Source organism: Fusarium proliferatum (assembly GCF_900067095.1).
Source record: "Fusarium proliferatum ET1 genome assembly, contig: FPRO_scaffold008, whole genome shotgun sequence".
NCBI lineage: Eukaryota > Fungi > Ascomycota > Sordariomycetes > Hypocreales > Nectriaceae > Fusarium > Fusarium proliferatum.
The window spans coordinates 1,582,339-1,598,068 of record NW_022194797.1 but is presented as its reverse complement, the minus strand read 5'-3'; the positions used below and the strand labels follow the sequence as shown (position 1 = coordinate 1,598,068).

Genomic DNA, 15,730 nt, shown 5'->3' with positions numbered 1-15,730 from the left:
GTGGATGATGTATTTCTTTATAAAGCTTTTCGTCGTGCCACAAGACAGTCGGCCCCTTAACAGTCATATCAGTTGGAGACGCTCATGACCCTTTATATCTTGTTTCATATTCGAAAGTCACGTCCGTATTCCCATTGCTAAACAGATGCCAAAATGACAAAGGCTCTTGGAACCTTCAGAGCATTCTACCTTGTAGCGTTATGCTGCGTTGGTTCTTTTCTTTTTGCCTATGACACCGGTATTGTTGGTGGAATTCTGACCTTCTCGAGCTTCCAACGGGATTTCCGATATACCACCAAGGATAAAGCCAATGTCGGTTCACTATCCACGAGTCTTTTGCAAGCTGGCGGTGAGTACATCTATCTATCTATCTGTTTGTTGCAGTTGTTTGTTGAATGTCATTTACTTCTGCATGGCGACAGTGCTATCATTATGCCTTCCCTGGCCCTATGCAGAGAAATATATAACTAATTTGGAACTCTTGTCTTCCTTAGCTTTCTTCTCCTGCTTCTTCATCTGGCCCTTCACCGCTCGATTTGGCCGCCGCTGGTCTCTTGTTCTGGCCTCGGCTATTTTCAATGTCGGCGCCGTGGTTCAAACCATCAACACTCATCATCTCGCCGGATTTTACATCGCTCGATTTGTCTCGGGAGTCGGCGTTGGCATGGCCACTGTGATAGTGCCCATGTACTCAGCTGAGATGGCACCAAAAAATATCCGTGGCATGCTTGGTAGCATGTTCCAGTTCTTCTTTACCTTGGGAGTCATGACTTCGTACTGGGTTGATTATGCAGCGAGCATCCATATCCCTGATGACAGCAGCGCCCAGTGGCAACTACCGGTCGGTTTACAGCTTGTTCCCGGCACTATTCTTGGCTTAGGAATGCTCTTTACAAAGGAGAGTACTCGTTGGCTGGCCAAGACAAATCGCCGTGAGGAGGCTTTGCAATCTTTGATCTGGGTACGCGGTGGAGATTCTCCAGAAGTCCAAGAAGAGTAAGTCACCCCCAAGCATGACAATTCACATATCCCTGGACTGTTGGTCAAATGGCTTGCTTCTGACACACATCCCCCTCACAGATTCGGCGAGATTGTTCGCAGCATCGACGAAGAGAACCGTATCAAGGCTGGCTTGACTTGGAAAGAGCTTATTGAACCCGTCAACCGTTACCGACTCGGCCTCATCATTGCTTTGCAAATCGGTAAGCACTTCTTTTTGATCGTGCATAATTGGAGACCTAGCTTTGGCTAATGATCTACGTTTTAAGGCGTTCAACTCACCGGCAACACCTCCATGGCGTACTGTAAGTGAATTCCTGTGCAGCTTAGTGCTTTTCCAAGTATCTCTAACATGTCTGTTCAGATGCTCCTCAGATTTTCGGTCTAGTTGGTGCCGGCCAGGACAAGCTTCTGCTTACCGGCTTCTTCGGTCTTGTCAAAGTCGTGGCGTGTCTTTTCTTCCTGCTATTCCTCGTTGAACGAATCGGTCGTCGTGGCTCCCTGCTAGGAGGGGCAGGCCTCATGGGCACTTACATGCTCATCGTGGCAATCTTGACAGTCAAGTTTCCTCCGAACCCTGATGCTGGACTGACCCCTCCTTCTATTGCCTCTCTGACTATGATTTATCTCGAAGCCATGAGCTACAACATCTCTTGGGGGCCTGTACCGTGGGTTTACACCGGTGAGATCTTTAGCAGCCGGACTCGCGAGGCTGGCATTGCCATCAGCACTTCAACGCAATGGCTGTTCAACTTTGTCTTTTCTCAAGCCACTCCCCACGCTGTCAAGAACCTTGGCTGGAGGACCTTTCTCATGTTCTCAATTTTCAATTTCGCGCTTGTTGTATTTGTCTGGTTCTTTATCACGGAGACCAAAGGCAAGTCTCTAGAAGAAATGGAAGATCGTAAGTCTAATGTCTCACCCAACTTGCCTAGCCCGAACAATGACTGACATCTGCCCTAGTCTTTGCCCGTCGGGCTGGCGTCACTATTGCGAGACCTGTAGAAGACGGGGTAGGAAGTGAGAAGGAGTTGGAGAGAGACGTTGTAATGCAGTCTGCCAAGTCGAACTAGGTTCTTTGAAGCGTGAAGAAGTCACTTCTCTAGTCATAATGCAAGCAAAGCTAGCACGTGGTGGACACTATGGCTGAAGCATTACAGCAAATTTTCACCCAGTATAGATTCTCACGCTCCGGCACGGGTTGGTGTCTTCTGATGGCTTACTGGTGCACCTTTAATAGTAATAAATTACTGTTCACGAGAAATCATTGTTGGGTAATACAAATAGGATTAGTTAACTAGGAAAATAAGGCGAGCAGTTATCAATCTGTTCCGGGTTAAAGAGAAGGGAAACACAGTCTGTGGTATAGAAGAAACTGTGGAGAAACCTAAGCTTTCTGAACATTGTACTCGGAGACACCAAAGTTGTGGATCTTCTTGTCCTTTGTTCCGACGGCAATAAACTCAGGGCCAGTGTTGAAGATGTAGAAAGGCTGATCATCTCCAGGATAGAGAGGCTGGCGAAGAGTGACCGCATAGACTGCCTGCTTGTATCCCGCCTTTCGGAGGATAGTGAACGCATCATGAATATCGAGAGCGACAGGCCAGGAGATGACCTGATCACCCAAAAAGGGAGAGTTGATGGTCTGGACCTTTCCAAACTCACCCCATCCAGTGGACTGGATGATAGCAGTCTTGTTACCGCTGAGACCACAAACAATACGGTTGTTGACAAAACCCCATTCATTCTGGACCGGCTTGCGAGTCAGGGGAGTGGCGTCAACTTCGAGAAGGTTGGCATTGGGATACTGCTTCTTGATAAGGTTGATACCAACATTGATGAACCCATCCCAAGACAGAGGGAGGCCAACTTTCTGGTTGCCGTTGCCGTTCTTATTTTCGTTGGACGCATCGTCGTATGTTCTGCTACTGCCTTGCCCGTTGTTGCTCACGCTGAAAGGGACCGTAGTCTGGGTTGGGACAGATTTGTCATCGAGGAGAACATGACTCTCCACAATATAGGGGATGCGATACAAGAATGGAGGCTGGGTCTGGCCCACATAGACAACGACTTCGGTAGTTCCAGTCTGTTGAGCAGTGAGAGTCCATACGATCTTGCCATCGTCAATGCGAGCATCATTCAGAGTGAGGAAAGTCTTGTCGAAATCAATGTTGACTGAGCCACCCTTGCCCGTGAAAGAGTCACTCTGTTGGATGGTGAAGGGCTCATCGGCAAGAACATCAATCTTATTGTCCCCGGAGACTTGCTTAATCTCAGGCAGCTCAACCTCAGCCTTGCCATTAGTGGCAGCCTGTCCGTTTGAATTGTTGTACTGAATAGGGACAACCCAATGCTGCTTGTTCTCAGTGTTGACAACAACAGTATTGGATGGAAAAACGATGCTAGGAAGATCGATGTTGAAGCTGTCTGTGATCTCATAGGGTGACTCTCCATGAATGATTGGGCCCACCCAACCGATCAGCTCGAAGAGGAGACCACCATCGAAAGGAAGACGACGGAAATTGATGTCTCTGGTAAGGTCAACGTGGGTGCCAGATGCCTTGAGAATCAGAAGCTTGGCCTCGTTATCGTAGGATGCAGTGATGCTGTCTGCAGGGATGAGGTGTTGATGAACAAGACCTCCGTTTTGTGAAGCAGACATTGTGGGAGGTATAGTTGAAGTATAGATCGAACGGTTGGAAAAGGCGATGTGATTGAATTGAGAGTTGTAAAAAGCTGGATGAGTGATGAGTGTCTGGAGATGAAATGAACAGACCGGGAGGCACTTCCTTCTTTATAGATGAGGTCGGGCTACGGATTCGTCTATTGTCTCTTTCTTTTCACTCGGTTGTCATTTTCATGTCTCTCTCGCTAGAAATGAATTTCCTAAATCATCTAAACTTTCCTCAGGACGCAACAACTTGATCAATTTCTTTTCAGCTTGGCTTGTCACATTCCTTCGTTGACTGGACATCAAAAGTTTATAATTCCTGCTTGCATAAGTCTCATCACACAGGCTGAGACTCCCCGTGGTAATTGGCGAAATGAATCTTCTCAATTCAAGCCTCTTATCACACAATGGTGCTGCTTGCTTACGCATCAGCGCATTGAACGTTCGTGGCGTCTCAGCTCTCAGCTAACTCTCTGAACCCCGCGCGAAGACGTGGCCTAGACTTGAGCCTCATTCCAGTACCCGCGGAGCTTAAACTGTCACATTTGCTCCGAGCTACATACTGTGGCTGTCGAAGGGCACATGGTTGGTTGCAATGCATAGCTTAAGCGGCATGGACCGAGCCGATGATGGAACGGGCATCGTTGTCACATGGCTAGGATCGTTCGGTCCGGTCAACCTCGCTCTAGTCTCCCACGTTGCAGACCCTTCTCTTTGAGAGTATCGGCCGTCCGTTTTGGCCTTATCAAGCTCATTATGTCGCGCTAGTGTCTGCAATGAACTTAGAAGCATAGATGAGTAGTGCTTCGTCAACTGCGAGCATTACGCTCTTATGCTGGGTTTGAAAAATACTTGGCAACCCCAAACATGCTATTCGTTTCTTTTCTTTGACAATACCGGATTATTCGCCTAGAAGTCTTCCCTTTTTCTTAACCAATAGTATTATAGTCATACCTACTCTGTTGCTATAGAGTAACCAATTAGTGCTGACGGGCATATTGGCTGTATAGTTGCGTAATCGCTTTCCTTCCTTCATTCTGTAAATGATCTCAGGGCACTAAGCTTGAATAGAAGGGTGTACGACAGAAGAGGCAACGAAGGATTCTATAAATATGAATTGTCGTGGGCGGCCTGGTTTGGAGGCCGCGACAAGATACCGAGACCGACCCTCGGCTATCTGGGTTATGAATAACATCTGGATATCTGATGCGAATACTACTATGCAAAGCCTCGCAGCGATGATCATAATAAAACACAAGGTTACGCTTGTGTATGACTTGCACAAATCTCATCACAATGTTACACTGAGCAAGGGCTATTTGATCTGCACGGATTCTGGTGATCTTAAATTGCAGGGGTTTAGCGGCTAGATAAGACAATCTACACGCATTGGTCTTAGTGTCGACAATGCGAAATGAGCGCCTGAAAATGTGACTAAATAAGCGCCACTCCCGCCTCGCGCTGGCATGGCGATCCCCAAATTCAATGCATTTCTTCAAACTCTAAAAACGTCACCAAAACAACACCAAAACAATCGCCGGTTCACTCGGACTGTGTGAGATATGAGGCTGAAACGGTCGAAAACGAAAGAGGAGAGCTCAATGGGGGATGACGAGGCGTCTTTTCATGCTTTCAACAGCCCCAAGCGACTCCCGGCTTGGCTAGACCACTTCAATGCCAAGGACCTCAAGATTTTGTTCAAGTGCTCTTTGGCTGTTTGGATCCTTACCTTGTTTATCTACATCAGTGACACGCTGAGAGTCCTCGGCCAGTCGGCATTTTTTGGATGGTATGTTTACATGAAGATTTCATATTATCAGGCATTAACGCGTCTTCAGTGTTGTCCTATTCATCATGCCGCCTTCGGGCGTCGTGTTCATACACTTCGCAGCCGGAGTTATGATCTGCGTCGGTCTTGCGCTCGGCTGGGCATGGGGAGTCATCACGATGAAAGCTGCTTTGGCGACAAGGCCTCAGGCTGATTTACAACAACGCTACGCGGAATTGCAACAATCAATGCCTCAAAACACGACCAACGTTGATCAAGCGTCGGGCCAGGCAACCTATCAACAAATAGCCATCTATGAAGGCTTCATGTTGGATACTCGCGTATCGGTCACGTACTTCTGCATGATGGGGTTGTTTGTCTATCTCATGGTAAGTTGATTGTGTAGCCAAGCATGTTTTCAACTAACAAACTTTGGCCAGGCGCGTCTGCGAGTTTCTGCTCCCAACTTGATGCTCGTGTCCATGTTTTCCATGATTGTTGCCGACATCTACTTTACGACAGCACCGCTCATTCCTACTTTCAACGGCACCATACCGAAAGTCTTGATTCTGCCAAGTGCAATCGCAGTTGGTGTTGGAGTTGTTTGCAATTTGTTGTTTTTCCCGCAGTCAACCTCTCAAATCACCCTTGGAAGCATGGCAGACCTTCTCCGCCCCATGAATGGGTACGTCAAGGCTCTGACGTGGCATTTCAAGACGAGAGCCAGGTTTGAGCCCGAGCAGCTACAAGCCTTGAAGAGTACCTTGGCCGTGTCCTTCAAGAGCGTCGAAAGTGCCGTCAAGTTTCTACCTTTGGACTTTTCTTATCGACGATGGAGTCCTGAAGACATCAAGTCTTTTCAAGAACCACTACGACAAGTACTGGTATCCTTCGGCGAGTTATTGCAGATGTCAATCTCTCGCGAGGAGCTTTTTGCCAAAGATGAAGCTCTAACCAAAGCGGCTGAGGAACTTGAGAAGTCTGACAACGAGAAGCACCCTCTGGCTTATCATATTGCGAAAGCAGCTGATCTACGTGAGCTTACAAGACACCCTGATACTGAAGAGATGATTGTCAAAGCCATCGATGCACTGTCCTTATGCGCTACTCCCCTGCTGCAGACACTCGAGCAAAGCGTCAATGCCATCATCGAAGCATTCTCGGGAGCTTCTCAAAACGACACAATCAGCCAACATGAGCAGATCCTAGCATCGTTGCAAGAAGCTCTCGAAGACTTCGAAGACACAGCTGCAGAGCAACTGATCGCCCCTCATGCTCATCTCTTCGATGCCAACGGCAAGGTTATCTACAACGATCACCGCGCACCTCCTCTGCTTGGCTTGATGTCTGGTCTTCTATACCAGGAACGACTCATGAACCTGACAAAGAATATTGGAGGGGTTCTCGAAAGAGCTATCGAGGTTGAGAGGGTGCGAACATCGAAGCGAGTATGGCTACCCAAAGGCCTCCAGCACATTTTCTCGCTCGGCCTGTCCCAAGATGCACCGCCTTCCACGATTCCCAACTCGAACGATCTCACTCGAACGATGTCCGTCATTTCCAAACCTGAGAAGAAGCGAGGTCTCTTCAGCAAGAAGCGAAAGGAAAAGGAAGACCCTGAAGGCGCAAGAACAACAGCCACCATTCTGGAAAGTATGGAACAGCCGACGAGCCGCCGACGAAGCAAATCGAGTCTGGTCTTCTTGGCGCTTATCAACTTCTTTACGGGTGTCGAGGGTCTTCACGCTCTTCGTGCGCTCGTCTTGACTATTGCCCTCGCCGTTCCTGCAGTGATACCATCGTCAGCTGGCTTCTACTATCGCGAAAAGGGACTATGGGCTCTGATCATGGCTCAGATGGCTCTCGAACCTTATATGTCCGACTTCACATCTGGAATTCTCATTCGTACCCTCGGCACTGTAGCTGGAGGTATCCTGGGTCTTTTGTGCTGGTACATTGGATCTGGTAATGGTCCTGGAAACCCATACGGCTTAGCTGCCATCATGGCAGTCGCTATTATCGGTATGATGTGGTGGAGATTGTTTGCTCCGCCACAACATATGGCCGCAGGTATCATGCTTACGTCAACTATGTACATGGTCATGTCTTATAGTTGGGTGGATACGCATATTCCCAGTTACGGCAATCCTGGAGTCGGGTACGAGGTCTTCTGGCGGCGAATCCTTCTTGTCCTTATCGGTTTTGGCGCAGCCGTCCTTGTTGCGCTTCTCCCCCGACCCCTTTCCGGAAACAGACATTATCGACAAATCCTATCCAGCCAGTTGTCGAGTATTAGAGACCGCTATGCCCTTCTGATTTCAGTGTGGCGCTCGCCTCCTGATGATTTCGTCGAGGTCATCGAGAAGCAGGCTACCACGACCGAAGAGCTGCTCAACTCCATCGCCCTTCCAATCCTAAAGACCAAATTTGAGTTTTCAACCTCAAACATCGATACTGAAACGCTCAGCCGCGCCAACCATCTTTGCAACAATCTCAACGTGTTCCTGGCACAGTTTAGCATGACCGCGACGAAGCTACCACTCCCAGTCCGCGAGAGGTTCTTCTATCGCGTGAGCGCAGGCGACGAAAACCTGATCGCTGACCTGATGTCAACCATGACCCTTCTCCAGCATTCGCTGATGTCTGGAGAGCCACTCCCAGCCATTTTGCCAACGCCTTTGGTGGGCCGGGCGATCCAGTTCAGGAGGTTACGGGGAGACTTTCAAGATGAGGGCAACTCTAAGGAATACCTAGCAAAGCAAGAAGGGAGACAGTGGTCAGCAGCGGTTTATTCGTTTGTGAGATTTTTGGGCACGCTTGACGAGCTTGTTATAGTCGTGAAGAAGTCTGTCGGTGAAAGATCACATATCAATGCGGAAGCATTAGGGGGCAGTATATCCTAGAAACGTGGGCAGCATCAGTTCCGAGCATAAATATAAGCATGATTTATATGGCACTAAATAACGATAGAAACACCAAGCTGGTGTAATGGTCAACACATCTACCGGTCGTGATGAATGCGTCTGCGCGGAAGTCAGCCTGGTTCAATTCCTGGGCTTGGCAATCTTTTTTTCCTCTTTGAAGAAACTTAACGTGATTTTACTTTGACTGGGTTTCTTTATGCCATATATGACTTCGTCAGTGGCTACTTCTAGGAGATTAAGCTTCAAGATTGAAGTCTAAGACAGATGGCTTTTTCAACTTTAGGCAACTATAAATAAGGTTATTAATGAAGTTCTTAGAAAAATATTATTTTATTTAACTTAAAACACTTATCGTTATTAAGGATACTTATGTATTACTTTCTAAATCCCTAAGTATATTGGCTTAACATATCTATTTAAAATATGACGCTTGAGATACCTAGGCATTGCACTAAAGTCTCCATACTGATTACCGATAAGAATCTGATGCCTCGTTCCATTTTCCTTCTTGAACCGATCAAAACACAGAGTATCGAGGTTGTAACTCACTGGCTTCCCTCTTCCTCGTGGCTTCGCTTTGCCTCCACTTGTTCATGATGCTTAAAGAGTCCAAGGAATCCCAAATCATAGCATACCTTGAGAGATCCAGCCATGATGAAAGAGACCCAGAAATAGTTCGAATCCGCAAGTAGTCCAGTGATGAGAGGCCCAAGGCTCTGAGAAGTTGTCTTGGCTACGTTAATGAGACCAATTACAACTGTTCGCTCCTTTGGTTTGATTATAGCGGCGAGGAAGGCTGAGCGGGGTGCGACATCCATTGACTGAGTGCAAGATCGTAGAATGAGGAAGAGAACCGACAGGTGGACGTCGTTGGGGATGGGGACCAGAGCCAAGAAGACCGCTGATGGTAAGTGAGTAAACACCATAGTCTGCAAGTCAGGTCAGTCAGACAATTCAGGCTGCTATCATCATTGGATTCTTACTCGAACATTGCCGAACCGCTTGGCAAGAGAAGATGCTACCAACATCGATGCAGCGGCAATGATGCTCGTGGTGAAGAAGATAGAACCTAGCTTCCCTTCCTCGATATGGTAGTAGGATTTAAAGTAGTAAGTAATCCATGAGCTATGGTGACTGTTAGCTCTCGTATAAGGATGGTCTCTTGTATCAAAGTACTTACAGAGGAGCCAGTCCTGAAGCAAAGCTATCCAAAGCTAAGAGAGTGCAAAGGGTCACAACAGTCGGGATGCTGTCACGTGAAATTCGAGCTCGAAGTTGTTTCTTGGGTTGAGGCTGATCATCGCTTTGAGATTGAGTGTTGTCGGGAAGAAGAGGTGCTTGTTCGCCGTTGTCCGCTGGAGATCCTTGCTCGGGCTCATGGTGAACTTCAACTGCAGAGCTCAAGATGATGGCCGAGATCAACTTCAGCACTCCCATCACAGAGTATCCATAGAAGACGTTGCGATACACTTCAACAACATCCATGCCGAGATTGACGCGCATGTGATGAATAATCCAACCGCAGGTCAAAAGACCAAAGGCGCCGCCAGCCGTGCCAGAGAGACTGTACCAAGCATAGACATCGCCTCGACGAGCTGCATCAGTAAGGTGGGCAATGATGCTCTCTTCAACACCACGGAAAGGTCCGATTTCGTTGCCTCTGCTGATTGTCAACACCGACAACGCCAAAACATTATGCTTTGTCTTACCCAGGACTGATGACACCCAAGATTGCTGCCGCAAGCAAAATCCAGTAATTGCTAGAGGTGGCAAACGCAATTCCACTTGCAGTCATCAAGATTGCTCCCAGGGCCAAGACTGCGCGTCGACCAACACCATCGGCGAATAGTGCAAGCAGGAAGCTGATGATGATATCACCAACCAATGTCAAGGTCATAAACAAGCCGACGCGGGTTGTCGATACGCCGAGTTCTCGCAGGTAGGCTACAAGAACTAAGGTAGATCCACCATAGGCAAAAAGACGGATGAATCTCTGCGCGCAAAGGATCTTGACATCTTTGCTTGATCGATAGAGTGATACAAGACCGAGTTCTTCGAGGACTTTATGGGCAGGATGACGCCTCGAACCGGGCTCCGTAGGTTCTGACATAATGGCAATTAAAGGAAATACAATTCGAACTGTTTATCAAATGTACTAGGACATTAGCAAAGAGAATTCGTCTTCCTTGGATCTCAGCACCGCCAAAAGTTTATATATATGTCTACCTCCGAAGTTCCGAGCCGATTTTGACCCAGTGTAAAATCCAGGGTAGCTGAAGCGAGCATAAATCAGCTTGATGTTGCGTCATCCCCAGTCTCGGAAGAGAGTTTACCAGAGCAACCATTGTGATTGGTGGTTTGACTTTGTCAGCGTCGGTTTTCCGAGCTTTGCTGCCAAAATTGTGTCAATTTTGGTAATGGGTATATAAGTTTTAATTTTGCCCGATGCGGTATCGAACTCACTACAGCAGGCATTAGCCTGTTTCGTCTTCCGTAGTATAGTGGTCAGTATGCAAGCTTGTCACGCTTGAGACCCGGGTTCAATTCCCGGCGGGAGAGTTCCAGCCAGCTGCTAAAAGCAGCATTTCCTTTTGTATCTTTTTAATAATTATATACCTACTTCATACAGTGATTAATGCGCCTCTGGCTGGTTCTCAAATAATATTGTGGTGCGATCCAGTGGTGGACAGGTTTGTTTTGTTTTGATGTCGAATTTTCATTAATAACTTCCTGGCTTTTATATGATGCCGCCAATTATTTACCTATAATACAGATGGTAACATAAAAAGACTCCTGCCAGAGAATGCCGGTCTCAAAGTGCTGTCGACAGCGCTCACTTATACAATGGCTTCAAGCGCTTTCTCAATACGGAACAATACTTCTCAACAGCTTGTCCGGCCGGTTTCGCTCTCGAATCTTTGTCGCAATTGGCGTAGCAACTTTAATGGGAGACATATCAGCAACACAGAGCCATTTGTAAAAAGACGCGACTTACTTGGCAATCTCTTTACGTGTTCCGCAAAGGCATCGCTCATTATCACCGCAAGCACCAGTCTAGAGATACAGGTTAGCTTGCCATTTTACACAATTAAAGAAAGACGTGCGTTTTTCGGACCAGCTTTAAGGCAGGCCTCTACTTCACTACAGTTTGCTGCTTGAGCAGTGACTCCAACAGCGGCAAAGAAAAAAACAAAAACAGAATATTTCATGATTGCTTCGGTGTATGTTTGCTGTACTTGTTAGCAAAGACAACCGTGAGGGAAGAACGTAGTACTTAAGTAGTCAGGAACAAAAGCCCCTACAACGCCATCGATCGCCAGAGGCTTGAGAACCCTGGCTCTATCACTCGATCGAGAGACGACAACCTTCAGCCGCTGTTCTCATTTCGAGACGATCATTTGAGAAGCCATCATGTTGAATGAACTCAGTGGAAAGTCTGAAGTCACTGCATTCCTGAGCCCCTGGAAGCCAAGCAATTGGTGCGGTGGCTGGCGGTCGAGCCCCAGATGCTTGGCGTCTTGTCCGCATTCCTCAGGAGCACCTTTCCGCATGCGTTCAGCCTCATGGACGGACACACTGGCAAACTTCACAGCTAATTATCTGAGTAGTTTAATTAAAGGGGCCATCGCTTGGCTGCAATGCGTGAAGAAGTCCCCCGGCTCTTGTTCCTGGCGTTCATGTTCATGGTAGGATATGGTGGGTAACCGGCAACTGAAATACAGAGTATATCAATGTGATATGATACATACATCCATAATAATTTCAACAATCGATGGTGTTCGATCACGACTATTAGACGGTAAGGAGATGTAAAGAGGTTAAACCTGAGATACCTGCCTTCCTTGATGTAAAGGTACCTTCCTTTTTGGCATAATGGTATTTTCAACTGGAGAAGAGCAATACCCTAGAGCATGACATGTGGCGAGTATCGTGGCTGTGCTGCACGCCACGTTTTCTCCTGTTTTTCATGATACCAGGCGTCGATGTCTTTCAAGGCTTTCATATTATCACCGGAACCATGCTTCGCCTTATATCAGTTCCGTCAGCCCTAAAGACTTACAATGCACAAACTTACTTGTTCCCTATATCTCGCAAAAATGGGCCATGCCTCACAATATTTCGGCAATTTCAAAAGTCGATTGTGGCCCGGAAGAAGTTTCAGTACTATCCTGGTGCGAGCCGATGTTTCCTGAACAGGATTATCACAAAGCTGAACCGCGGAGGAATCAGGACGAGAACGTGATCTGGCCTGGCCCCAAGACAAATTGAGAAAGCAAAGGACTTCCTCCGTGAACGGTCGGCTGCCCCTTCTTGTTACCACGCCAATCGTCGGGATGAGAACGACACGTCTAAAGGACACTTAAGCTAATCTCCTATAGTGCTGCCGCTGGTAAACAGACTCTTATCGTCCCTGATAAGGATGCCGATGGTCTTGCTGCTGGAGCTATCATAAGAAAACCCCTCATCTTGCTCGGCCTCGATTCCAAGCTGATATCGTGCTACACGATGACCAAAAACAGCTTGCTACACTGTGGGGATTCTCGTGCAAACATGGAAGCTTACAATCCATCTTACATCATTGTCCTCGACCAAGGCTCATGGAAATCAGAGCCCGTTGTCGACTCACCCCATCGCGCGTTAGTCATTGACCAACATCTGGCAGAAGACGATGACCACCCTAAGGGGGCGATATTAGTGACGGCGAACAAATGCCCACCGATAGCTACAAGCTGGCTGTTGACGTATCTTATCTGCCGCGACTTACACGACGGAGTCGAGGAATCATGCGGGTGGTTATGTGCCATGGGAACGCATGGGGATCTGGGTAAGGCAACCAAATGGCGCTCGCCATTCCCGAACATGGAAGCGACGTTTGGGACGCATACCAGAACGACGATAAATAATAGTGCAAAGCTCACCAATGCTCCTCGCCGAACTGCAGCCTACGATGTCCCTAGAGCCTGGAAAATATTGATTAAGGCCTCATCACCTATAGAGCTTGTCAAGAATAAGTTCTTGAAGGAAGCAAGGGCCAAAGTGATACATGAAATGAAGAGGCCGATCGCGTGGTGCCCTTGTTTTCTGCTGATAAAAGAATTGCAGTGATCCGCATCAAATCGAAAGCACAGATTCATGCTCTCATTGCAGAACGCCAGACTCGTCAATTGTTTTCAAGAGATCTCCAAGTCGTGATGATAGCGAATGAAGGCTATGCACGAGGCATTGTCAACTATTCGTGTCGCGTTCCAACGTGCGCCAGGGGCAGAGATCCTCCTGTCAACATCCCGGAAATTCTTAGTCGAGCAGCAGATGGGGCAGACGACGATACGCTGAGAGAGCGACTGGGACCTAGGTTCGCTGTCGGTCACAAGAACGCAAGCGGCGGAATGATTCCCCAAGCGGCATTCGAGGATTTCTTGGAGGCCATCGGAGTTTCAAGCGATAAAAAGCCATCGCCTTCGCCGAAGAAGTCACCAAAGAGTTCTACAAATCAGGAATAAACCCAACACGCAGCTAGGAACCCTTGTACCCAAGCATTGGCGCCCCGTCCTGCCAATTGAGCGCAATTTAATTCCAAGTATTTCTCCCTGCGATAAGCAGAATTCGGAGCCCCGACGCTGGCAAGCTTAAACCTTGAACCCCCTGTTAGCTACCCGTTAGCGGTTTAGAAAACGCCCTGGGGCCCCTTCCAGGGTTACATCATTGGAGTAAAAGGGTTCTTGGCTTGGAGCCTTGAACTAATGCCGAATGCCGTTCTTGCTCCTCGTGTCAATGACGCAGATCTTGGCCGTTTATTGAACTGTACAACCCGCCCCTGCTCTAGGAAACTTGGCCTAGACAGGAAAGTGGCTGACATCACCACCTTCAGCTGCGAGATATGGGCATGGTTTAGATCGATCTGATGTCGAACAGAAGCCTTAATAGTATTAGATTGACGATACAGTCTGCGACATTAAATAATCGAGACCTCTATCGACAGAAACAAGCTCCTGTCGCCGTTATCTCGACAGCGACTAAAACCCCTCAACAAACGTGTAAGCGGGGTAGCGTGACCAAATAGTCCAAGATCGTCCAGTCAGACCAACCACCGGATATTACCTCTTGTAACACTATCAGCGACTTCGTATGGAATAATTGTCGGGCCGCTAAACCTTGACGGCCATGGACTTCTTTAATTACTCTGTCAATCCCATCCCAGGCCGAAGCTGAAAAAGCAGGTTCCTCACGCTTTTCACTTCTCACCTCACCTCAAGCCTTTCATCATGAGACCCAGCATCAATCTCGTTGTCAATGCTCTTTGGCTGGCAAGCCTGAGCACTCCCTCTGCTGCCGCTCCCTCCAATGGCAACTATGGTCTCAAGGGTCCCGAGCTTAAGCATTGGCCTGCCAAAGCTGCCAAAGCTCTCAACAAGATGATTGCTCGCAATGCCAACAATGGTCGCTATGCTGTCTTCGACATGGACAACACTAGCTATCAATTCGATTTGGAGGAATCACTTCTTCCTTACCTTGAGAACAAGGGTGTTCTTACACGAGAGACCATGGACCCTGCTCTCAAGCTCGTCCCTTTCAAGGACACCAAGAAGCACAAGGAGTCGCTATACAGCTACTACTTGCGCCTCTGTGAGATCGAGGATGCTGTCTGCTATCCTTGGGCTGCGCAAATCTTTAGCGGATTCCCTCTCGGTGAGCTCAAGGGCTACGTCGATGAGCTGATGGCCTACAACAAGACCATCCCCACCACCTATTTCGAGGATGACAAGGTTACAGCTACTGAAGTCTCGCCTCCCAAGATCTTCGAGGGCCAGGTCGAGCTGTACAACCGCTTGATGGCCAACGGCATTAAGGTCTACGTGGTCAGCGCTGCTTCCGAAGAGCTTGTCCGCATGGTTGCTAGCGATCCTAAATATGGCTACAACGTCCCTCCCCAGAACGTCATCGGTGTATCTCTCTTCCTCAAGACTAAGAAGGGCGAGATCACTACTGCTCGCAAACAGATTGAGGATGGTGACTACACTAAAAAGACACAGAAGCAGAACCTTGAAGCTGAGATGACTCCATGGCTCTGGGCCCCAGCTACTTGGAAGTCTGGAAAGTGGGCTGCCATTCTCACCTACATCGATGAGTGGAACAGGCCTATTCTTGCTGGTGGTGATACTCCTGATAGTGATGGTCCCATGATTTTCCAGGGTGTTGATGTTGCGCGTGGCGGTATTCACCTTTGGGTTGATCGCAAGGCTGCTTACAGGGAGCAGATTGACGGCATGATCAAGAACAACACCATTGCTCAGAAGAAGGAAGGACTACCCGTTACAGCTGACAAGAACTGGGTCTTCGTGACGCCGACCGAGCTTCACTAAATTATGT

At 48.0% G+C, this 15,730-nt stretch overlaps 7 protein-coding genes and 1 non-coding gene across 8 annotated transcripts; 5 read left to right on the top strand and 3 right to left on the bottom strand.

The window, feature by feature from the left end:
• Positions 1–153: 153 nt before the first annotated feature.
• Positions 154–2,072, top strand: FPRO_14310 (uncharacterized protein; the record flags this gene model as incomplete). The annotated part of the gene is made up of 6 exons (XM_031219320.1): positions 154–349; positions 495–996; positions 1,081–1,202; positions 1,269–1,304; positions 1,364–1,903; positions 1,963–2,072. The coding sequence occupies 6 exons, from the start codon at positions 154–156 to the stop codon at positions 2,070–2,072; spliced, it is 1,506 nt and encodes a 501-aa protein (XP_031085091.1).
• Positions 2,073–2,386: 314 nt separating this feature from the next.
• Positions 2,387–3,661, bottom strand: FPRO_14309 (uncharacterized protein; the record flags this gene model as incomplete). Its single annotated transcript, XM_031219319.1, has 1 exon — positions 2,387–3,661. One exon carries the CDS (start codon positions 3,659–3,661, stop codon positions 2,387–2,389), a length of 1,275 nt encoding a protein of 424 aa, XP_031085090.1.
• Positions 3,662–5,271: 1,610 nt separating this feature from the next.
• On the top strand, positions 5,272–8,341 carry FPRO_14308 (uncharacterized protein; the record flags this gene model as incomplete). Its single annotated transcript, XM_031219318.1, has 3 exons — positions 5,272–5,459; positions 5,509–5,827; positions 5,879–8,341. 3 exons carry the CDS (start codon positions 5,272–5,274, stop codon positions 8,339–8,341), a joined length of 2,970 nt encoding a protein of 989 aa, XP_031085089.1.
• Positions 8,342–8,907: 566 nt separating this feature from the next.
• On the bottom strand, positions 8,908–10,472 carry FPRO_14307 (uncharacterized protein; the record flags this gene model as incomplete). The annotated part of the gene is made up of 4 exons (XM_031219317.1): positions 8,908–9,291; positions 9,346–9,487; positions 9,543–10,022; positions 10,072–10,472. 4 exons carry the CDS (start codon positions 10,470–10,472, stop codon positions 8,908–8,910), a joined length of 1,407 nt encoding a protein of 468 aa, XP_031085088.1.
• A 377-nt stretch (positions 10,473–10,849) lies between these two features.
• On the top strand, positions 10,850–10,921 carry tRNA. The gene has a single exon. It is a non-coding gene; the product is annotated as a tRNA-Asp (tRNA).
• Positions 10,922–11,195: 274 nt separating this feature from the next.
• FPRO_14306 (uncharacterized protein) lies at positions 11,196–11,571 on the bottom strand (the record flags this gene model as incomplete). Its single annotated transcript, XM_031219316.1, has 3 exons — positions 11,196–11,301; positions 11,358–11,416; positions 11,467–11,571. 3 exons carry the CDS (start codon positions 11,569–11,571, stop codon positions 11,196–11,198), a joined length of 270 nt encoding a protein of 89 aa, XP_031085087.1.
• Positions 11,572–12,000: 429 nt separating this feature from the next.
• On the top strand, positions 12,001–13,863 carry FPRO_14305 (uncharacterized protein; the record flags this gene model as incomplete). Its single annotated transcript, XM_031219315.1, has 3 exons — positions 12,001–12,062; positions 12,742–13,187; positions 13,466–13,863. The coding sequence occupies 3 exons, from the start codon at positions 12,001–12,003 to the stop codon at positions 13,861–13,863; spliced, it is 906 nt and encodes a 301-aa protein (XP_031085086.1).
• Positions 13,864–14,625: 762 nt separating this feature from the next.
• FPRO_14304 (uncharacterized protein) lies at positions 14,626–15,723 on the top strand (the record flags this gene model as incomplete). The annotated part of the gene is made up of 1 exon (XM_031219313.1): positions 14,626–15,723. The coding sequence occupies one exon, from the start codon at positions 14,626–14,628 to the stop codon at positions 15,721–15,723; it is 1,098 nt and encodes a 365-aa protein (XP_031085085.1).
• Between the last annotated feature and the right edge of the window lie 7 nt (positions 15,724–15,730).